General features: G+C 39.3%; 1 protein-coding gene across 1 annotated transcript in view; it reads left to right on the top strand.

The window, feature by feature from the left end:
• The first annotated feature begins 8,503 nt into the window (after positions 1-8,503).
• The window catches only part of LOC113463284 (uncharacterized), a 30,372-nt gene continuing 13,542 nt past the window's right edge, over positions 8,504-25,333 (top strand). The window contains exon 1 of the mRNA XM_039114260.2: positions 8,504-8,811. Within this exon, the coding sequence (XP_038970188.1) occupies positions 8,695-8,811 (117 nt within the window). The 5' untranslated portion in view covers positions 8,504-8,694. The remainder of the gene's footprint in view (positions 8,812-25,333) is intronic.

Here is a 25,333-nt window from a genome sequence, read left to right as displayed (position 1 = left end):
AACAGCTATTAGCCTGCCTAGAGAATCTCTGTCACGAAATCCACACCTCCAAACGCACCATCCTCCGACACGCTACCATCGAAGTTCACTTTGAGATGACCAAGAGTTGGGGTACTCAAGAAATAAAGACGAACCTCGGCACTATGATAGCGGAAGGAGTGCCCTAGATGTCCCTAGTCAACCCAGAAGATAACATAGCAGTAGCAGCAATGACCTCCCCCGCATGTAGCGTAGCCCTATCCACCACCATCCTCAGAGAATCCCTCCTGCCCTCAAAGAGGCCATCATTCATGTCCAACTATATATAATAAGCTAAATATGCTCTAAGGAACTCCATATCAGCAGAGCTGGGACTTTGCATGGAGATTCTCAACAAGTGAATTAGATCCTGCACCAACTCTACCGAGTGGGGTAGGGGCATCGATGACCTACTCCATATCTCCCTGGCCCTGAGACACTGCAAAAGAACATGATCTATGGTCTTCTCGGTATTTGTGCACACCTCACACCACTGAGAAACCCGCACACCACGCCTAGCAAGCAGACTCCTGGTCGGTAGGCTCCCCATGCTACCTTCCAGATGAAGAACGCCACCCATGGGTGAATCCACATTCTCCATATCCAACCTTCATCTATTTGCCGAGCTGACTCCCTACTGAATAGAGCATGTAGATCCCTAGCTCGCACCCGCGACCGCCCGACGACAACCAGACTAGCCTGTCAGGTTTCTTCTGAGCAGAAGTCAGAAGGGGCAAGACCATCTCTGCCAATTGCTCTCCAAACACCTTCCAAATCAACCCATCCCTCCACAGACCCCCAACTGGGTCCAACAAATCACGGACCCTGCACCCTGCCTATCTCACCGAGTCCACCATGGTCAGCAAGCGATTGATCTGAGCTCCTTCACAGCCCTCTGCACCCCCCTTCCAAAATCTTTCCCACTTCGGAATCTATCCCCGCCCCAAATAAAAAAAACTCCAAACCTACTTCACCTCCCACCAAACCACCGCACAACCCCACTCCACCTCCCCCCCCAACCCTCTCATCCAATGATCGAGCCCAACAAGCCCACCGCATAACTCCAATCACCATCTCACTAGTGGGCCCAATAGTTCGCACCATCTGTTCAGGACCCGCCCACCAGCACTTCTGCGGGCCAATCGAGCCCGCGCCACCTCCTAACAGCCCACTTCCACTCTTCAATTCAAGGGCCCAACAAGCCCTTTCTTCCACGGGCCCACCAATTAAAATTATTCAAGTCTGCAAATTGCTAAAGTCAGATTCGGTTCGCTAATTGAAGAGCCCATCAGCTGCAACCACACCCTGATCGTCGCCCCAACCTAGGTCAGGTTTCTTTCCTTATAAAAATTATATCTATTTGTCTAAATTTAGCATCAATTAACTCTTAAGTGTTTTATTGATATTGCTTCCTAAAAAAAAAATTCAACACACCCACTCGAGACAACAGCAAAACTCTAATATTGGTCTATCTTTGCTATGAATTGTAAGGTACTTGATCTTTGGAAGTTCTTTGAGGCTCTGTGCAGCCCCACAACACACTGAATAACTAGTACTATCTGACTGCAACTACTTGCCGAGATTTATTACGTAATTTTGAGCTAATTTCGATTGCTAGAGGTTAGTTTCCGTTTATATTGAGCATATACGTTGCATTTTAGATATCATTTTCATGCATTAAGTCTGCCTAAGAACCACCACTGTCTTAGCTTTGTAGGGTCAAGCATAATTTAGCACCCTTCGTATATACACCTTCGTAGTGTCGTCCCACATTCCGATACCTAATCTACTATGGATGCTTGCATCGAAGCCCTAATGAAGGCAGTCCAGAACTTGACCACAGTATCCACCCAGGCTTACGCTCAACTAGACTCAGCTGAGGCTAACCTTCAGAGGATTATAAGATCCAAAGAAGGTAGTGCCTCCCATTTGGATGGCTGAGAGGTTGAGGATGAAACCTTAGACCATCTAGGGTCGGCTCGACAAGGTCAATTTGATCCTAGCTCTTTTTCAGGCCGTCCTCAAACCTACCCTCGTCATAGAGTACAAGGTTCCTTTTCTAATGTCAATAGGGGTTATCGATACAACGTAGAACTTAGAGAGCCCCGTGATCATGATGAGAATGTGTTGAAGAGCATTAGGGTTGAAGCATCCACCTTCGACGGTCGCCTTGACCCAAAGCTTTTCTCAGACTGGCTATACGAAATGGACCACTTCTTTGAGTGGTATAACTTGTCTGATGAAAAGAAGGTCCGATTTATCAGAATGAAGTTCATTGGTTGAGCTAAGTTTTTCTAGCAAAATACTGAACAACTTTTGGGTAGGAAACATCAACCTACCATAACTGATTGGATAGAAATGAAAAAAGACACTTAAGGAGAAATACTTGCCCATTAGCTACCAAGACGATCACATCACACAATTTGATAAATACATGATGCGATGTAATGTAATTGAGGATGAGAGAATGGTCCTGAGTCAGTTCTATAGAAGTCTCAATGATGAACTCAGGAAGGAACTTATCCTTCGAGTGGTGTCCACGTTAGACCAGGCCTATACATTCATAATGAACTATGAGCAGGTCTCCAAATCCATGTTTGTGAGGTGCCCTAGCATTCGGGGTGCATCCACGAATCTTAATTCTTCAGAGTCCATACCTTCTATAGGGTCCTATGCCCCTAGACCCCCTCCTACTATATCTATCACAAATCGGGACCCCAAAGGCAAGGGAATCCTCGGTGAACCTCCAAAGCCAACCTCTAGAATTCAGTGCTATAAATGTCAGGGTTTCGGTCATGTTGCCTTCCAATGTGCCAATAAGACCCTAGTTATTGATCAACAAGATTCGAAAAATGATACAGTTGAATTGAAAGAACAAGTTTATGAACCAAACATCGATGACATTCAGGACATTGATGAGGAAGCGCGTGATGAAGAAGCTAATGCCCTAAGATGTATCCGCGCTACACCTATATCTGTTGCGCCTTTAGAGAGATATTCTGACCGGTCCACTATAAGTGTAGTCCACATCCTGCATCCTGTTGAATTTAAAACTTGGGGTTACGTAATGATCCGTCTTAAGGAAGTGCAGTCCCTTAGTGTTGGACTATTCAGGGTGTTGCACAAGGATGGCACTGACGCCTATACCATCGACTTCCCATTTGATTTGGTAATAGTCTTACTTTTAATATCAAAGATTTGATTATAATCCCTGATGACTTTTTTTGCTGAACCCTCTCCCGAGCCAATTGCTTATCTTATTACTGATTCCATGCCATCTTCATCTCCTTTTTTTCTCCATCGAACACAAAAAGAGTATATTGATTCTATTTTAGTCGAGCAAATAGTTTTTACCAGTGATGGAGGCATCCAGTGTATCCTAGTTCATTGGCGAGGACGACCGAAGTCCGGCTACACTTGGATCCCGTGCGAGGAGCTACAACCGATTGATTCGGACTTGTTGGAGTACTACCGGTGCTACACCGAGCCGCTTTTGTCGAGGTCGACTTCTTTCCACCTAGAGAGAGTTGGTGCGGATACTATAGTACCAGATCAGCCGGTCGCCATAAAATCCATCCAGTTCAGCCAGTTCAGTTAGCTTGATGTTAATGAACCTATTTTCATTTCATTTTGGATGGAATAACCTATGATCAGCTAGTTCTTCAGTTCTTAATTAACTTAAGGGTCATCTGATAGTAATTAAGATATCATCCTATCCATCTAACATGACCTAAGTCACTATTGGATTAGTTTTATCATCTAAAAGTGTGGTTGAGGTATGAGATTACTTTGTAGAAGTCGCTTTTGACATATTTTTAGTTGAACTAGATGAATTATAGAGGCAATCATGAATTTTAGTCAATGTAAGAGGCCTTGGAAAACTATAGATTCCCCATATAGTCATTTCTTTTACATCATATGACTAGTGAATTGAAGCTTTTGAAGTTCTCTATTGATATTGTTCATGATTTGATTCCACCTTGTTGTGGTGTGACTTGGTAGTAACTTTCTCCAACTTGAAGGCTCTAAGTGTCGATGAAGAAATGGGAAGCCCAAGCAATGATCAATATGATTTGATTGGATCGAGGGATTAGGTTGATGCAAATCTAACAAGTTATCCTAGCTTAATTTAGCTTCTAGTTGTTCAAGTATTATTGAAATAGGAGAGTCTAGAGCCACCACACGCCACCTAGATCTTAATCTAGACTTCGGGGCAGACTATGCTTGTGCTTGTGCTTGTGCAACTAGTACTTTTAGTTGGGGTTAAACATTAAGAGATGATGCCAATCAAAATTGAACCCCCGTACTCTTGTCCGAGAGGTGAGAGGGTGTACAACTGGGCTATGCACTCAAGTTATTTTTTTCTCTTTTTGAGCAATGTAGTTATCTTTTTGTGTTTTATAGTTGTTCTAGTTTAGATCAAGTTTTCTAGCTCTTCTTTCTTTTTCTTACTTACTAGTTAGTTTTTAGATCAAGCTTTCTAATTATTTCTTGCCTTTTATAAAACCTCAATGCCTTTAATAGAAAAGCCTATGTTTAGGTTCTGTCAGGTTTATTGCAGCAGTCTACACAACAAATTGTGTTCTAATTTGTGAGCGTCCTTAATCATATCACTTCTGCAACCCCACGTAAGATATCCTTTTACTTCCTTGTGCACACCTTGACTTCATGTAGCTGGATCCACTATACTTCTTATTCATGTAGGTAAGAAGAGGCTTGATAGAGGGAAAAATGGGTCATCCAGCCCACAACTAAAAGGCCGCCCAGTTTTGGCACAGTAAACATCAACAACAATCGGATGAATTTTCACCTCGGCCCAGGGCCAGCTCATCTTCGGAACTTCGCCGAAAGCTTCACCAACTCCGGACATTCGCCGACTCCTCCGACCAAGTTCGGGGTGCCTCCAGACAAACGCTGACCCGTCCCGACCAAGTTTGGGACACCAAACCCCCAGCAATACGCTCCGACTTCGAGCTCGGGGTGCACATCCGAACACACCTCGAAACCTACGAAACCGAGCTGCTCCCAGTATCTGCCAAGCTGACCTTATCAAACGCATAATGCGACTACTTAACGAGCTCGGCCTCGTCAGCGACCGCACCCATGTGTGGGCCTACGCCCACCTACATGACCGTACTCCACCACACTGCCGTGTCATGTCTCCATAACCGGCCAACAACAGTCAGACGACACCCTGCCTACTTCAGCCATACTTTGCTGTGACTTCAACGCCCTACTGTTCTCAAGAACGGACTGTACCGCACGTCACCAGCCAACTTGAGCTGCGCGCCATTCGGCTCAAAGGCATGCTCTCTCATGATGGGGACTGACAGTATCTCCGTCACCTGGGCCACTCCACTGAGGCTATAAATAGCTCGGTCAAGTAATTTCAAAGGGACCTTTGGCTAGACCAAAATTACCCACTCTAGCTTAATCGTTGGAGGGCCCCCATCAGAAACACCGGTGAGGCTTTGTGTAGGACCGCGGCCGTCGCGCAGGAGGTGACTCCCGTCTCCCCCTTTCCAGCACCGGCAGCTCCCTTGGCTCCACCGATGTGGTCACCCTCGGGCCAGATTTGAACCACAACAAGGCCCTTTACCTGCATCACATACTCAACACCACTTTATTCTTCAAATTTTTTTCCTCCTAGAACCATTATTATATGTACCTTCTTAATCACTTGAACCATCTTTGACTAGCGTATGGTTGATATGCATAATTATTAAAATTCTAGGTGCATAAAAATAGGTTTTTAGGCTTTGTCCAAACCATAGTGACACATTTGCCTGAGATGCCAAATCTAAAATAAATCATCTATAATTAGGTTGGTCTTCACCAACCCAAATTTAATCCTATTATTAAAGTACCTAGTTATTCTAGGCAAGTTAGTTTGGATTGCCTATCTATGTAAGAAATCACCACCCCTCATAATGATTTTATGATTCTTTTAATAAAATAATCCATTTAAGTGATACATAATATATATAATTTATTATTAAATGGTATTATCATTTTGTCGACATATATTTCATAATATTAGCAATATATATTTTATATAATATTCATATTAATTATTGTTGATGTAATAAAAAAGAATAAAAATATGCCACATAATATAATGTTATATCTACCATTATACATTATTATTAGTATATATATTAGTAAATTTAAAATGATATATTACTTTTACAATATTAAAAATGCAATATATACAATATTAATCATATACTATGTACTCATAATATATGAGCGAGACTAGAAGATGTTAAGTGCATTTGGGATAATATGCTTCCCAACAAAATTTGATGATGAACCTTTCAAAATAAAATCCTCACCATTGGTCATGATCTAAGACATCTAAATTGGCTAGAAAGAAAAGGTCATCATTACTAGTCTTTAACCAATGTATTAGATCATGAAAAACTTTAACATTATAACACCGTGTTCTTGTTCAATCTATAGTCTATACATTTCCAAACCAGATAAAATTTGACATTTATATGTCTTGAAATATTTAGATCATGATCAAAGGCTTGGGTTTGCAAATTATGTAGTTTATGATATGTTTTTTGCTCCTTAGATATATTGCTACAATTTTGTTCTTGCTTAATGCATATGCCAAAATCCTTTACCATAATTGATTTTTAATCTTTAAATATTTTACATAATATAGATCGGGAACAATGGTAAGAGGCTTGCCATCAGTTTCAATGGGAAGCATTTGAAGCTGAATATATTGAAGAGCATTTTATCCTAACTCCAATATATAGTTCAACGTACAATACAAAAATCATGGTATGTTAATATATACTAGATTATGGTATACACCATGGATGATGATATATAATGTGTCTACATGATAAGAAAAAACAAGTGATTAAAATTCTAAAATATATGTTATGTTAATAATTTAATATAAAATATTACAATAATCAAATTCATATATTTTATTACTATAAAAATATATTGTATCACAGTAACTATTAAGTGATTTGTTTGGTCAATTGTATGGAGATTAAGGAAATAAGTTGCCATTAATTTTTAAAGTTGGTAAATTTGTGGGCATAGATATAGGACAAAACTACTTGCAGCCATTATATGTAGGCTTAAGCAAAAAAAGTAGATTTTACAACTCAAAGTAAAATCAAATCAAACAAAAGCTACAAATCAATTTACAACATTATGAATTTCAATTGCAAGTGAAACTATAGGAAAGTGGAAGCATATTTAACAAAATATCTCCTAAATCAACTAACTCTCAATGAAATAAAAAAAATCTCTAAGATAGTTATACTTCTTTCAACAACCAAAAAGTAAAAAGACAAAGAACTTGTGTTTATCAGTTGCAGTCTTTAAGCATCCAAGCAAAATGAAATAGTTTCTAGCTGAAATTTCGAGTAGCTAAAAAACTATAAATTGAACCATAACATTTTAAATTGCAATTGCAATGTAAATTACATCGAAGTGGAAACAAGTACAAGCAACCCAATGTATCCTAATTGGACTATTCTCAGAATAAAAAACTTCTTATGGATTGGATTATTAATTTAAAAAGAAATTTATTAAGAAGAGTAATAATTTCATATATCAAAAATATTAGAAGAGATAGCAAAACGAGTTTAGGTCCTAGCAACTCTATTGGTCATTTTAGAAGTGTAATATGTTATTATAAGTCAATTTTGTTTAACTAAATTTCTGCAAGCAATTAGTTACATTCCAAATTCTACTAAGAGGATTAAATGAATTAGGCATTAAGAATTTCAAATGTTTAAGTGGAAAACCTTTGTTTTCTCGAAAAATGCTTTCAGTTCATCGAATAATAAATACTTTAATTTTTTTTGTGAATACTACTATATTACCTTGGTTAGATACCCATTTTCACTTGTGCATCTAACAAAAATTTCACTAGGAAATGGAAAAGGGATGACAAAATGAGGGAAGGGACAAAAAATTCTACTTGCCATTTTAGGAGTGTAATATAAAATAATAAAATAATTTTGTTAAAGGTGGCCCATGCAGGTAATTAATGATACTAGAAGCTTCACAATATTCAAGCACTATCCATTCAGTTAAATATTAAATACCATAAGTTACTAAAATAAATTCTTCCGCGCTCCTATTCTTAATTACATAACAATTTTTGTCTTTACATTTAACCAACTTCCAAAAAGGGAAAGATAATCTTTTCCTTTACCCAAAAAGGAAAGATAATCTTTTTAATAATAAATTTTAGTTCGCAAAGTGATAAGTATAAATTAATTTTCCATTTTTGTCGCTACATGCATTGCTAAGGAAAGCCAAACCAAATATAGCCACACTTGCGGCCTTGCCATTCTCTAACGTCATTTGTCTCTACTGCACCCGGCCGTTTGTTTATTACCGTTAGATTAGGCTCAATGCATCGGGCACGGTAGTTCTGTAAGTACCGAGCCCAAAAAGGGATGCGATAAATGCGGACGCCAAAGTCGCGGCTCCAATCCGGCACTGGATATCCTTCAGGCCCGTGACGCCGTTTGCGGGGTCGGAGCGGGGGGGGCATCGGCTGACCCTGCGGGCCTTAACCGTCTATCATTTCTTCCCCCCATATAAATATATTAATATTTTCCGCTGAGCTCGTACCAATTCGTTCGAGAGCGGGAACTCGTCCACCCCAGCGAAAACTCGAAAACAGAGCAGATGGCGGCCAATGAAGCAGAGAGGAAGGTAGCGGAGGAATCGCCGGCTGAGAAAGAGCGCGGCGCGGAGGAGGTCGTCGACAGGGAGCTCACGGCGCCACCGGGCTGGAGGAAAAAGGTTCGATTTCGATTCTTTCCATCTCTTTTTTGGGGACCTCTGGTTCGTTCTTCTCTTCTCATGCGCTAATTTCTTGTTTCCTGCCTGTTTTTCTGCTTCTGAGACGAGATCTTGGTTTCCTGCTTTGCATGCTAGGGTTTCTGAGCTTTTCTTTGGCTGTTTCTTGTGGTTCCTTGATCAAGATTTATTTTGGAGATTTTTTGGTTAATATTAGGATTTTGAGGCTGTGTTTGGTACGGAGTTTGGGAGATTTTGAGGTTCTAGGTGCTTGATTGCGGCGAATTATAGTGTTTCCTTGCTGAATCAGCTAGATGAAGTGCTTTGGTGTTGGGGTGATCTAGGGTTAGGTATGGGTTGTTTGCTAATGGTAAGTTGTTCCAGACGATGAAAATATTTGGCTTGTGTTTATCTTTTCGATTCTCTGTACTGGCTATAGGACTGCAGAGGAAAAGACCTGTGATGTTTTGGTGCAAGCGGAGTGGAGGGAAATACTGCTGAATATAATTTTCGTACTAGGATTGAGTTCTTTTTCGCACTAATGAAACATTTTCATGCTTGCTGCAAACTTCTTTTTTGTTTTTTTTTGTTCTTTGCTTTTTTTTGTTTTTCGATTTTTTATGCGTGAGTGGGTGCGCGTGTGCATGTGGTAGAGTCTTACATCTGGTTACAGAAAATAGGATATCTGAAGTAGTTGAAGCTTGATTCCTACTTTTATAGTACAATAGCTACCTATGCAATAATTTGAGCTGCACCTGTAAAATCTTTAGTTCTCTACAGGATTCACTGTACCGGTGCTGGATCGGTACCGGTACCGGACCCCATACCGGTGCCACATTAGTATAGTATCAGTACGATATGGTTTGAAATTTTTTGGGTATATCGAGTGTCGGTACGTCATCGGTATCGGTACTGGTATCGAACTAGTATGGTATGGTACATCCGGTACTGTCCGGTTCGGTATGATACGGCATACCATGGTTCTTTTTGCTAGAACATTCTGGAGTGCACATGAACCCATAATGTACTTATCCTGTAATACTTTTTAGTTCTATTTTTTTTTCCATTTCAAAGTGTTAACATGGTACTTAGATTATACTCATCACTATGGGGTATTTCTGAAAGCAGGTACATGCTATATATTATTCACCTGAATGTGTAATCATAAATAACAAATTCTATTAAAATTATTTGTGAGGCTGCTTTCTGTACTTTACAATTTGTTCATGCTATCAAATGTCTGAGTTTTATGTTAGAATAAATAGATCTGTGTGAACATATTTAATTGCATGGAAAGTAGTTCAACTGGTGGTTTGAAATCGTACGCTTGTCATTGTTCCCCTCTAATATTTCTTTTCTAGCTTCTATGGTTGTGGTGTAACTTCGACTATGTAATCACTGCTGATTAATCAGTCTACCATAAGATTTGGGGAATGAAATATAACTTGGCTTGTTTCATTAGAAGTTATAGTCTTCTAGTTTATTAATAATTATAATTTTAGTAGTGGTTTCATAAATTATAATCAACCTACGATCTCTTGTGTGCCCCCTCAGAGTTTGAGATTAACCTGTTTTTCTTAAGTTGTAGAGTGTTTGATGATTAATGTTTTGGCTCTTTTATGGAACCATGTTTGAAGTATTTCGCTTCAGATGATTATCGGCATGATCAGTGTTGTTGGTATTGATTTTGCCTAGATGTTTCTGCTATAGCCTGCACAGGAATAAACACTCTATGCTACACATAAATCAATTTCTGTTAATTTCTGGGTGGACTATACTTAAGGGACTTTATCATCAATTTATTTATATGGATTAGGAAACTTCTTCCTTATCCCCCAAACTCACAAATGCACCCTACTTGTGATGGGAAGACTTTTAATCAGTAATGTGCTTCCATTCACGGTAATTATGGCCAACCTACGCCACATACCACAAGTATGTGAATTTGCAAAAATCATATTATGCCATGTTACTGATATGTTTCTTTTCTTACTTGGGGTTGCAGCCACATTGGCTTTGGGGCCTATTTAGGCTTGATTATATGTTGCCTCAGGCTGAAATTTGTCCTATTTGAAAGCCTTGGACATGCTCTGCACAATGTGCTAAAATAAGATGGAAATTCACCACTTCAATCCACAAATTGAAACAATGATACAAAACCAACAATGTAACTTGACAAAAACTTCCAGATGTTGTCCTAAGTATTTATGACATCTAGGTACAAGAAACTAGATTATAAGTAGAAGTTCAACATCAAATTGCACGCCATTGAGAAAATAAAACCCTTTCCCTGATGTATCTGATAATATCAATTGCTGATTAGCTTATATATTATCCTCTCATTTTTAATTCTCTGCTCAAAACCATTATGTAGTGTATTTTTTTTATTAAAACTTGGGCTCCTTATTCTGTTTTGGTTTATTTAGTTAAGTCTAGCATTATTGGATGTTAGCTTGTTAGAATTTATGAGCTAAAATTTTTTAAGTAGAGTATGCATATTGTTCATGTTATGTCTATCAATATGAAATTCCTGTTTATTTTATTTTAAGAGCTTAGATCTATTCAAATGGGTAAAACTTTTTGTCTAATTGTTCTTGTCTATGTACCCCTGTAATGCATGAAGTTGCTAGGTTCAAAAATGGACTTCCTTTTGGATGTGAGTGAATGTACCCTGCAGCAATGGGGCATCATTGCATGTTGAGTCACATAGTATGCAATACCGAGTCAACCTTGGTATGATACATGATGGATTGTAATTAAAATGAGAAAGATGATTCTTTGATACTAGTATTGCAATACTTGGATACTTGGATAAGAGTATGATACATGATGGATCTGACGTCCTTAAGATCTTCTATATTGGATTAGAGATGACTGCAAGTATTTAACTAGTATCAATGCTTTATTTGGTTATTTAAACAATGAAAGGACAACAATGTCAAAGGCTCTTCATGAGATCACAATAAAGTGGATGGAAATTAGATTCTTCTCCTGTCATCAAGGCACATATCATTCATATTTGCCCCCTATTTAGAAGGATCCCATCTTTTGTCGTAACCTCCATGGTTATCAATTCCACGAAAAAGAACTATTTTACTGCATTTGTTGATTCTCCATGGTTTTTTTGACTTTGTAAGGAAGTGCATTTTTCTTCAGTGGATCTTGTGACTAGGACTGCCTCCAATTCTGTATTGCTTTCTCTAAAAGAGAACCTAAACCCTATCCTTAACCCTTGCAGAATATCAGAGGCTAGTCAAAACAAGTGCAGGAATCACCAAGCTAATTAGCTCTCAATAGAATGATGTAATCTAATTTTAAACTCCAAATGTTATTAGATGCCCCTTTGGAAACAAACATAAGAAATATGACACCACATACCTCTATTATTTCTGGATTTGTTTTGTTACTCAGCCTAAAAGGTTTATGTCGACAATTCCTCTTGATTCATATGTTCTTTTATATTATGATTGTGTAATAATTCTCAATGTTTTTGCTAATTTAAACTTTGAGCAAGATTCCTTGTAGATGGACCAATCTGAGAAAGAGTTGGATGTTAGCTTCAAGATAGGCTTGAAACATAATGAAGCTTTTGTCTTCCACAAGTCCATAACTTCATCTAGTGGCTTTTAATATAACTAAATAGATTCACTTATCAATAAATAAAACTAATCTAAGAATCTTTTGCATAACTGTCAACTGAACGCCTTTCCTACGCTCATAACCGCCTAGTTAGGTTTCAAATTTTATCTTGATAAAGCATGACTTTATCATCTAGTAAGATTTTAGAGAAATTGGGGGCATTTGGTATTTGAAACTACAAAGGGTAAATATGAATAAAATTTATGTATTTATAGCATATGCTACTTATATATATGCCATATGCCATTTTATTTAAGGTATTTTATTCAACAATTATCAGTCATTTATATCTCAAATTTTTAATTATAGCAGTACATGGGCATGTTCAGTGCATATTTGTAAACAAAGTTTGAAATTTATGAATAATTTGACATTAGAAAAGTTGGAAAAAAGTTGAAATCAGTATAAGTATGGATGGAATGCAATCTAATGAAGCAACTTTGAAATCTATGTGAGATTCGTTTTACAATAACCAATACCCATAATTATTGTATAATAAAGTTTGAATTGTGAATCATTACACCTAAGGGCAAGTTTAATATGCCTGAAGACCCCAACTTGCTCTTTTAGTATAATTTAAATTAACCTCATGAATAAGAAAAACCTAGGTAAAATGATGCAGAAGTGGGGGTGGAATCATAAAGAAAAGAATGATTAATATACTGATAAAGTGGATATTTTTATTTTCAATTATATTTAGGAAGTAAATTATCAATGAAGATATCTGTTATATATTTATAAAATATGACTGCAGTATGGTAGTAGTCTTGTTTAAGGGCTTACTAGATGCTGGAGTTAAACAAAATGTCATAAGTAGGTCTAGGGACCTTTTCTTTTGTGGAATAAGATGGAAAATGCTTACGAGGCAATGAATTTTCTGGTTTGATGATCCTCAGTAAAATCATAAATGGTTCCAGATGATCTATACTGGAGATTTTGGAAGAAATGCTAAAGTGTGGAATGAAGTGGGTTGTCTAAAGTTTTTTGATGAGGAGTTGAAGGTTATTTTGGCTTTCTTTGGAAAAGAATTGGGGAAGTGGCTGATTAATTGACTAATTTCTGGTGTTTGTCAATCCAAAAAATCTTTTGCAACTACCATGAGCAAGAATATCAGATACATTGAAACCTTACTTTTCACTTATGAAAATAATCTACCAAGATTTGTACTTTAGCTATACTGTTGAATCCTCTTTATATTTTTCCTTTCTGTTGCTGATTGATTTACAGCAAGGTAACACAGTTGAAAATATATGATTGTAGGTGTGGAAAATGAAAATTGTTGGGGCTAGTGGAGCCTAAATAGATTTTGGTGAAGGAGATCTTGAAAGGGAAGGGATTAAGGTACTTCAAATAGGTACTTCAAATGGGCTTTGATGGGAGGAAATGTGGCCAAGACTTGAATAATTTTGCCAAGTAAGGTGATATGGGTGTCTATTATATTTCACAAAATGCCATACAAGAGAAGGTAGTTTCTGATGAAGGCATTAATTTGTAAGAAAATAATTATTAATTGTGGTTTTCTTTTAGGACTACTAGTTCTTCTTATTTTAAATAATTATTGATAGATAACTTGGTGGCATTAGCTCATGAGGATGGATTTTGAGGTGATCAAAAGGTGGGAGAAAGGTTGTAGAATTTCAGGATGAAGTGGTCAAACATGGGGTATTGAGGACGGAAAAAAGTTCTTGCTTCAAATGGTTCCCTTTTTATGTAAAGTTTTGGCAGATTTTGAAGGGTGATATAATGAAGGTTTTCCCTGAGATCAACTAGCATGTTTTTTTTGTACAGGATTTAGTTGCACTTCTTCTTCTTCTTCTTCTTCTTCTTCTTCTTCTTTTTCTAAGGAAGCCATTACAAAAAATAACAGAGAAGTGATAGATCTTGATCTTTTAAGAGCAATCCAGTTGTTGAGTGGATTTGTTTCCAATTCTTGAACAAATCAAATAGATGAAAGGTTGAAAACTCTTTATGTTTGATGGTGCTATGAACAGAAATGAGTGAGTTCTGTGCAAAATTTTATCTCCGAAGTAACAGAAAAGGCCATGGTACTCAAACTATGATGTGCTTACAGATTACTTCCCTTCTCAGCATTCCCATCCAAGCATTCTTTTCTCATCCTCCAATCTGAATTTGAGACCTATAATGCTTGCAGCTGTCTCTGGAATTTTCTAGATGAACCATGTTAAAAAGTTTTTGCAACACAATTAAAAGAAAATACTCAAAATAGCATTAGAAAACAAAGTAAGGGAGACACTTCTATCTTTTAAGGTTTGTTTTGGAAAGAAGGTCGATGAGTAATGTCAATGTCAACTGCTTAAATTTTTAACTTAATATCTAAGCATGCGAACCAAGGTCCAGCTTGTCCACCTGTTTAAGTCCATCTAGAACTTGAGCAATCCTAAAACCACTGTCCCTCACAGCCCCTGCTTTTGAGTCCGATGAGGACTCTGTTAGATGCTTAGCCTAGCTATCCCCTGAAACAAATGGATGTTAAATAATTTCAGATAATGACAGAACTAGTTAAAATATACCACTAACTAATGGCTATAAATGGCCTCAAATAATATGCCATCTAGCAACCTCAGTCTGATTCCATCAGACCAAGACTGACCATTTATACCTAGTTCGAGTGCCTATCATGATACATCTGTTTTTCTCTAGTTGATTGTCCACTGCAATTGATCTTCCATTGCTGCTACTCTTTCAATCTGCACTTCTTTATTCTTCCTGATTTAAGCACGCATTAAACTCAGCATCCTCTTCAAACCACAATACATAGTGATCCACTAAACATTCTATCAATAATATGTGCATTGAGTAAAACCTTAAACCAAGAAACCTTATCCAGTTTACATGTAACTAAATGCAGATAGAGTTCTTATATTGTTAACCAACGAAAGTGGCCCATGAGAGTCAGAGTTGAGATGCCTATATTGTTGCATGTAGTTGCCTTGATATATATTTTAGATATGGGTCATGTATTTTGTTGGGTCATGTATTTTGTCCAGTCTCCATTGTTCAATGCTTTTTTGTTTGAAATGGGTTCTAGGCATTGTTACTTAATCTCTGACAGTGTCTTCTGTAGGAAGATTATGAATGAATTTCATCTTGTTTCCACTGTCAATTTTGTTTCATTCAAAATTTTGTTGATGATTCCATTGAAGCACGATTTCATCAGACCAATTCAAACAAACAAGTTCTCAAGGCAGGTGATGTCTATATATATAATAGGCAAATGTCTATGATTCTTTGTGGCCCAATTTTGTGGGGTCTTCCTTCGCATAACCACTCAACTGACCCTGCATGCACATTTGGAAATTTGACTGGACATAGTCAAGCAAGACAAATATGTACTTCTATTAGGAAAAGTGTGGAAGTAGTCTTTTTTGCTTGAAACTTGTTGATCATTAGTGTTTGTAGTTTACTGTGCATTTGGTTTTGCAGTGTTTGAAATCTCAAACCTGCACCCACTTCCTAAGCTCTTCCTTACTAAACGCGTTTCTAAAATATCCTCTTCCGTGCACTTGCAACCACTTTTATTCTTGTACCTGCTCCGAATTCTGGCAAGTGGCAACTAAGTGTAGGTCTTAGTTTGAAAAAGGAAAAGTCTTAAATTCTCTCTTTTATATTAATGTTATCCATTATTTTCTACTATTCAACATTTTTTTTTGCCCATGGCGGGGACAATATTACTGGGACACTCGACATTTTGGGTCTTCTAACGTGTGGGGCACTTGGACACTTCGGACATATATGATACACATTGACATTTTATACCATCAAGTTATGATACATGACTGTTACTGTCTAAATTTGGCTGTTCTATATGGAAGTTCTAATTCTAATATAACAATTAGCCAACATTTTATCAATTTTTATAGCATAGTTTCAGCTCATTATTCATTATATGTATACATCAGTACATATTTAAGCATAATTGTCTAAAGTACAAACTTGCCCCCTTGTCCAATTTTCAGAAGATTCCTGCACCGATATCTTTTGGACATTTGACACTCATGTCATATGTCCAAGCAACACTTGGGGGAGGTGGTTGTAGAAAGTTGCTATCACGTTAAGAACTCTTTTTTTTCTCCCTTGCTCAATAAGAGGTCTTGTATAATTTCTCCTTGGATTCGAATCTTTACAATCTTGTCTTATTATGTTTACTAGAAACATTAGATCTCTAGTTGTGATTTAGATTTGTGATCTTATTCAACTTTCCCTAACTTAGCCATACTCAATGTTGACAAGCTCTTCAAATTATATTTGGTTGGCTTTGGCCCTTTCTTTACGCTCCATGTATCTGCTGTTTAACCAAGTCAAGTCTTTGCAATCCTTTTCATGCCCACAGGCAGTTTTTTAATGCATTGGCAAGTGATCCCATCAATGAATGAGAAGATTCTCTCAGTCTTCCTCATTGTTCAACCTTAAAGATGAAGCAGACTCTTCCCATCGTGTTCCCACCAGATGAAAATTCCTATTTGTGAGGAGAGGATGCACAACCCCCCCCCCCCCCCCCCCCCCCCCAACCCAAGACTCAGTTGTGCAATTTCACCTTCCATTTTTTTACTTCTTTAAGCTGTTAATGCTTCCTTCTCCACTATTTTCTTCATCTTTTTCCACATTTTACTTCTCTGATGACAAAACTGTGCAATAATGAGATCTAACCTCAAACCCCTAAGAATGTCGCATTTATAGTGCCTGCATGAAACTTAATTGCCATCCCTGACACTAGCCATAAAAATTGAGGAAAAGAAACAAGAAGTACCTGTTGTTAAGAATACTATTTTCCTTTATATATTCCCCTTTTGCTGCTACCTTTTAAAGGGGTCCAGCTTCAAACCTGCCACAATTAGCCAAAATCTTGCAATTAACTATTGTTAAGAATGCTATTTTCCTTTATATTTTTCATTTTTCCTGCTACTGTTTTAAAGAGACCAGCTACAAACCTGCCACTGCCACAACTAGCGAAAAGCTTGCAGTTGACCATCTGCCTAACCTTTAAGTCAAACCCATGCTGTGATCCAGTGTTTGCTGAACCGACCTGTACCGGTCGGTTCAGCCCGTACCGGACCGGTACCGATTGGCACCGTCCGGTATGGGGGTGGAAATCTTGGGTTGGAACTGGTCGGTTTTGCCTCGTACCGGTACATGCTCGTACCGGTTTCGGTTCGCACCGGTACGAGAACCGCTCGGTTCGCACCGGTAGGGGGTGTGGGGGACAGCACGTGGCCGTAGCCACGTGCTAAGTGCTCGCGCTGTGGCACTTTGAAAATGCCAGACCGCCAAAGAGCGGCACTTTCAAAAGTGCCACAGTGTCATTTTGGGTGTTTTTTTTGGATGATTTCCACCCTGCCACGTGCTGTGGCACTTTCAAAAGTGCCACAACGAAGAGTAAATGGCGGCACTCATCTGTGCCATATGCTGTCACTTTCAAAAGTGCCACAGCACTGGCCGAAAAATCACCCATAGCATGGTTGTCTTTGCATTTGTTCGGCTATAAAAGCCGAACGATTCATCAGCCAAAGCCAGAAATAAAATGAAAGGAAAGGCATAGACGAAGGTGGAGGAAAAGAAGAGAAAGGCAAAGACAAAGACGTGAAAAAAATTTAGAAGGGTCAGAGAGCGTCGTTTTACTTCAAGAAAAATCCAGCAAAAACTAAATAAGGTAAAATTTCTTTCCTCTATATTCTTTTTTTAATATTTTAGTTAAATTGCTTTAAAAAAATAAGTCAAAAATTGCCAAAAAAAAAAGAAAATGATTAAATGATTCCATTTCGTCTTGAATTTTTTATATATTGTCGATATATGGACGATGTTAATGGTGACATTAATTTTTGTTTTTACAGAATTTATATAATTTATAATTTAATAAAAAAATTTTAAAAATTATTTTTTAATTAAAAAATTTTGAAATTTTAAAAAATTAATGTGGTCGTAGGAATGGAGCTGTCAAGGAGAGGGCAACCTCAAGAGCGTAATATTGGCTGGGAGCATGGGAAGATGCTCAGTGAACGGCACCAGTATCAGTGCAATTATTGCCACAAGTGCTTTAAGGGAGAAGGGGTAACCAGATTAAAGCAGCACTTAGCTGGTAATTCTTGTCAGATATCTGCGTGCTCGGAGTGCCCACCGAACATACGTCAGCTGATGAGGAAAAACCTCGCTGAGATCAAAGCAACCAAGGAGAGGGCAGCGAAGCAGAAAGCGGAGGTGGAACGCCAAGTTGCAAAAGTACCTTCCTATCACTTCATGGAGTCATAGAAGGTCGAGAGTCCAGATCCAGGCTGCCATGCGGGCGAGTCTGGATGATCGGTGGCAGCAGGAGGAGGTGGCGAGGCATCGGGCTCAATTTGGGCCCTCGTTTTTCGAGTCGGGCGCCGGTTCTGGTAGAAAGCAGACAAGATCCAGAGTTTCAAAGGATAAGCTTAGTCAGGGAGGGCGAGGGCAGAGGACGTGGCCGGATTGCATCTATCCTGGATGGTTTTGCTAGCCGAAAGAAGTCTTTCGGAGGGATTCCATCAGGAGCGTCAATCCATGATGTAGATCTGCATGCCTTCCTCAGGAGAGATTTGAAGCAGCAAAGGGTTGACACAATGTGGAAGAAGGAGAAGAAGAAAGATATGTGGCGAGCTATTGGATCCTGGTTCCACTTCAGCCACATCCCAGCGAATGCTGCAGACAATATATACTACAAGTCTGCCATTTCCGCCATACAGTCTGCCAGTCCCGGTGTCGATCCTCTAGGCTCGAAGGACATCTACGGTGAGCTTCTTGACAACAATAAGAAGAAGCTACAGAATTGGATTGGCTCATATAAGAGTAAGTGGCCCAGATATGGGCTTACTCTGATGTGTGATGGTTGGACCGGTCCAACAAAGTGGGCCATCATCAACTTTCTGACATACTGTGATACGAAGATCTTCTTCCACAAGTCAGTTGATGCTTCCAATAAGGTGCACAACGCCTCATACATCCTCAGACTTATAGAGGAGGTGATTGATCAAATTGGAGAGGAGAATGGCGTGCAGGTCATCATTGATAATGAGCCGCAATATAAGTTGGCCGGGAAGATCTTGATGGAGCGGCGACCACAAATTTTGTGGACCCCATGTGCTGCACATTGCATCGACCTCATCCTGATGGACATTGGAAAGCTCTGTAGGGTGCAACATACGGTGGAGATAGCCCAACGCATCACTAGGTATATTTATTGCCATACTTGAGTTCTTTCATTAATGAGAAAGTATACAGGGGGAGAGATTCTGGAACCAAGAGTCACATGGTTTGCTACAAACTACATTGCACTTGATAGCTTTATCGAGAAAAAAGGAGCCCTACGTCAGATGTTTGTCAGTCCCGAGTGGCAGAAAAGTAGATATGCCCAGGCCGGCACTGAAGGAAGCAGGATGGAAGACTTGGTAAGCAGGTAGTCATTCTGGCAACGGGACAATGCGCTAGTCAAGGCTATCAAACCATTATATGAAGTGCTGCGTGCCGTGGATAGCGAGAGGTACCCTAGATGGGCTTTTTGTATCACATGATGGAGAAGGCAAAGGCTCAGATCATGGAGGCAGATGTAGCCCATGCTCATGAGTACATCGACATCATTGAGCAGCGGTGGGGAGCCCAAATGGATAGAGAATTGCATCTAACAGGTAAGCGATAATATTGATAATTATACTGATGGATATATTTGTATAATTATACTAAGATGGTGTTGTCTATGTGCAGCATACTACTTGAATCTCTGGTTCCAATACGGAAATGGAATTGGTATGGATGATGAACTTCTTGATGCTCTGCATAATGTTATTTATAAGATGAAGCCTGATCCAGAAGTCGCCGCATCATGTATAGAAGAAGTAACTATGATTTAGTAGCATATGTAAATATATCGGATCTTATATTATACTGATGGATATATTTGTATAATTATACTAAGATGGTGTTGTCTATGTGCAGCATACTACTTGAATCTCTGGTTCCAATACGGAAATGGAATTGGTATGGATGATGAACTTCTTGATGCTCTGCATAATATTATTTATAAGATGAAGCCTGATCCAGAAGTCGCCGCATCATGTATAGAAGAAGTAACTATGATTTAGTAGCATATGTAAATATATCGGATCTTATATTATTAACATACTACAACAAGCTTTTTTTCACAGACCAAATTATTTAGAGAGGGCAACCACAGCTTTGGACAATGACCAGCTGCCGTGAGCAAGACAACTATGAATCCAGGTACAATACAAATATGCAAGACATTTTTGCAGCTGAATTATCTTCAACTATGAGGCCATCATATATGTAAAATGTAATTATCTTCAATATTTTTGCAGCTGAATGGTGGATTCTTTTTGGCGGATCCGCAAAAAATCTTAAGAGGATAGCTATCTGGATCCTCTCCCAAACGGTCTTCTCGAGTGGCTGTGAGCACAACTGGTCCACCTTCGCCCTCATCCACAGCAAACAGAGGAACCATTTGACACAAAAGTGCCTCAATGATCTAGTTTATGTGCACTACAATATGCGGCTGAGGCTAAAATGCATTCAGGAGAAAGTGGAGCTCAAGTATGCAGATCCCATCTATAGGACTTTTACAGATGATGATAATCCTAAGCTCGACTGGCTTGCGGCCCAGCAGCAGGAGCCCGAGCTTGATGAGCCAGGATCGCCTCGACGACCAGCCAGCATCATAGCCACCGAGGCTATGGTCGATCCATAGCAATGGGCTGAGCACAACATTCCACGCACTCCTACAGCTGATAGGACATGGCTAGAGGGGAGCCAGTCACCACATGACTGGTACGATGCTCCCGTTCAGAGAGATGATCCTCTCATGCGAGGACGAGGACGTTCTAGTATCTAGTCGACTCGATCAGGAGGGCGTCAATCCTAGCAAACGAGAAGAAAAAAGGAAAGGGCCCTAATGGAGAGTGTCGAGGAGGAGACTTGGATCAGCAACGATGAAGGTTCTGGTGGTGATGGATCTACTAGCCATGGAGGAGGTGGAGGATAGTATGATACTACTTATGAGACACAGCCGGAGGAAGATTTTCGATACACCGATGAGTCCCAGTTTACGCATGCTACACAAGATACAGACCATTGTATATCGAAGACGGGCTCCTCGAGGTCGTTCAAGAGGGCAGGATGCAGCTGCAGATGACCTTCCATGTGGAGTAGGATCCATTGATGTATCAAGTTCCGAGTCTTTCTATTATCCGCGGCCTTAGCTAGCCTATGGATATGGTGCATCGGAGTCATCTTCCGGTGGCTACTATCTTGCATAGCCCGGAGGGTCTTACGGGTCGGATTTTGGTGCCGGCATATTCGGATGGGCCCCTGCACAGCCATATTATCAAGACACCTTTCAGAGCCAGAACTTCAGCGAGAGATCCGAGAGTTCTTATGACCCGACGCGCATCTCTCGGGGATTGAGCATACAAGACTACAACGCCGCTTGGTTAGAGGGATGGGTTGATCTGCCTCCGTATTATGCTGATGATCCAGATATCGACGAGAAGCATCGCCATTCGATCCGATTTTAGATATCCGAGAGTGTTTTAAATGTATGTAATTGATTGTATCTTAATTTGAAGATATTTTATGTTCTTCATCTCATTATTTGAATCATTTGGAAGTAATAAGATGCATCATCTAGTTTAACCCTTAAACCTAAACATAAAAACATCAAAAAAAATCCAAAAGTGAGAGAACTCGCCTCCCCCTCCCCAAAAAAAACGATGACGGGGTCGAAACCAGGCCGAACCAGCCCCATCGGTACGGTATCGGTTTGGCACCGGTACCGTACCAGTACCGAAGCCGACCGGGACGTCGGTACACTCGGTACCGCGTACCTTGCTGTGATCTAACTGAATTTTATTGATGCGAACAATAGACTAGTTCTTTAGGCATACTGTTGGTATCAACTTATTCAGATCCTATTTCTAACCTGTTTAAAATGGACTCAACTATAAGTATTTGGTGCAAGCAAATATCAAAGCCTCTATTTTATTCCTAAGAAATTCCTCTTGGGAATATGTAGTGTCATACCCATATCCAACCTAGGGTCCTATCTCCTATGTTTCTTTTTTTATTATTATTTCTTTTAATTTTTTAAGGCATGGTCAATAGATTGGGTGATCTTTGCAGGTAAGGCTACGGATTAGGAGCCCTCCTTTAGGCTGTCCTTGACTACGAGTTCCTTTGATACTTCATCTATTTCAGATTAATTTGCTTTTTCTAGATTTACCTAATTGTTATGACCATTATTAACTCATACTAGAGCTTGATCTATGTAGGCATTGCAAAATTGTCATAGAATGCCAATTTGAGTCTGACAGGTCTCTTACTTGGGCCAATGTCATTTCTTAGCTTAGGGATTTTAAGGATGAAAACTTCTAGATTCTGAAATCTGTACTATCTGTCAATTAAGCTATTGAGAATATACATAATATTTAAACTATCATAGAAAGATTATTGCATATATATGCATATGGAACACATTTAAAATTATAATTATGTTGTTTATATCTGATGTGTCATGCATTTTTCAAGAAATATCACATATTGTGGTCCTTGTTTAGGTGCAGCAACCCAATATGCTTGCCCAGTGAATACCTTAATGAACATAGGAAGAATCATCTGACTTTTGGGCTTTACCAGGAAATTCCTTCCATAGTTGAAAACTTTTCAACAGTTCTAAAACTCACTATCTTTCTATGAGAAATAATTTTAAACTTTTAATTCTCATCGTCATCATTTACTACATCTGTTTTTTTATTATTCTAGATTTTGGAAACACTTTTGCTTTATACAAAATATATCTCAGCTGTAATGCTTATATTTTTAGTTACTCTTTATGATTTAGTAATAGCTGATCTTCTTTCTTACATTATTTTCCCAAATTACAAATTTTTGTCTTATTCAAGTTATTTCCAAATATGAAAAGATTACATGGTCATGCTTTTGTAAATAATTCCTACCTCTATATTTTTATTGCAACTATTCAAGTCTCTCATTGTTCAGTGGCAAATTTTAAATTTTCCCATCATATGTGATGCTTCAGTTCCATGCTATTCAATCTACAATTTTTGGACTTTTATTCAAGAATATTGTCTACCATATGTTCTATTTTATCCCATGATATTTGGAGAGCGACATATGATTTTTCTTTTGAGCATTTATCACATGCCATGGGTGCTGTCAAAAGCGAGCTGTCATGGTCAGCTAATATTTGGCTTGAAATTCACCTTGAAATCAGTTTGCTTGATCGGCACATGGGCCAAATCCAAGCGGAGATTGTGAACTTGAATATGTAAGCGAATTGAATGCTAGTTAGTCCCAGCTTGCTTGTGTTCCACTAGAATATCTTGAATTTATCTATGTGTGTGTGTGTGTGTGTGTAGAAGGCATCTCAGCTGACTCTGATAAGATGGGAGAATTCACTAGAAAACCCTCAAAAATATATGTGAGCATGGATGTGTTTATTATTACTATTTTCTTTTTTCTCTTTTAACTTATTTTACAGAAATTTTAGTTTTGTTGATGGACAAAAGTTAGTAAACTTGGCAGTCGGATCAAAATCTAATGATTGAAATGAATATTTGATGATAATGGAGATGTCAACGAGCAAAACCCACCGCTACCCTGGCTTTTTCCCCACATATTGACTCTCCCTCAGAAACCTATTCCTCTCTCCTCTTCCCCTCTTTTTGTTCAACTCTCTCACTCCCTCTTTCTGTTGGAAATAGTGGTAACATTTAAACCTATCCACACTCACCTAATTTCTTTGGTACATTCTTTGCTGCCTCTGCCTCCACGTCGAGCTCGTCATCATGATGCTTGGAACCACCCATTTCTGTCCACATCTTGTTGACTGTTTCCACCTACCTTATCCACTTCATTACCATCTCCTCCCATCAATCCTCAAACAAGGTAGGAGCTGGCTTGAGTTGAAACAAGTAGAGCTTGAGCTGGGACTAGCTTGCTCTAGTTTGGCTTGCTCACACACCCTTACATGCTGCCCCTGCTGTCAAAACTCAAGAAAAATTATCCTTTTTCTTTTTGTTGGACTGAGACATTGTTCTTGAATGAGACGGAATTTTTGGTGAGTTAGGATAATACAGTACAAAACTATTATTTGTATAGGGAATTTCATTTGATGGACAGTTTAGAAAAGATTATCAGTATTCTATGGGTCAAGATTGTCAAGCAGATTGCATAGGCATTTAATTGCATTATCTTCAAAGTAGGCTTAATCATTTATTTTTAAAGAAATGGTATGGTCATTTTCTTCCAGCTTTTGATGAAATTTTGTATGTGTCCTGTTGCTTGTTGAGTTGTTATCTTTTACCATGTTGGTGCCATATAGAGGTGATCACGGGCCTTCTGGCCCGCCCAGCCCGCCCGGCCCGGTCCGAAATTTTTCGGGCTTGGGCATTGAAAAAGGGCCCATTGATCGGGCCTGGGCAGAAAAAGCGGCCCGACCAAAAAAATCGGGCCGGGCCTGGAAACGTTAAAAATGGCCCGGTTCGGCCCGGCCCGGCTATAAAATCCTGTTATAAATTATAATATATTAAAATTTTTTAACAAAAACCCTAACCTTTGGGCCTTTCCCTTCCCTTCCCTTCCCTTCCCCTCCCTCGCTGAGAGCCGCCGCCGCCCCCCCCCACTCCCTCGCCCGCCCTCCCTCGCTGAGAGCCGCCGCCGCCCTCCCTCGCTGAGAGCCGCCGCCGCACCCCCCCTCCCTCGCTGAGAGCCGCCGCCGCCGCCGCCCCCCCTTTTCCCTCGCTGAGAGCCTGATAGCCACCTCCTCTCGGTGTCGTCGCCTCTTCAACGACCGGCCGGCGGCTCTTCGCGTCCTTCTCCCCCG

Source organism: Phoenix dactylifera, chromosome 1 (genome assembly GCF_051530095.1).
Source record: "Phoenix dactylifera cultivar Ajwa chromosome 1, Ajwa_hap1_PhDact_Kaust_v1.1, whole genome shotgun sequence".
In the NCBI taxonomy this organism is placed as follows: domain Eukaryota; kingdom Viridiplantae; phylum Streptophyta; class Magnoliopsida; order Arecales; family Arecaceae; genus Phoenix; species Phoenix dactylifera.
Note: the sequence above shows the minus strand (reverse complement) of the source record. Positions and strands in the feature narration are given on the sequence as shown.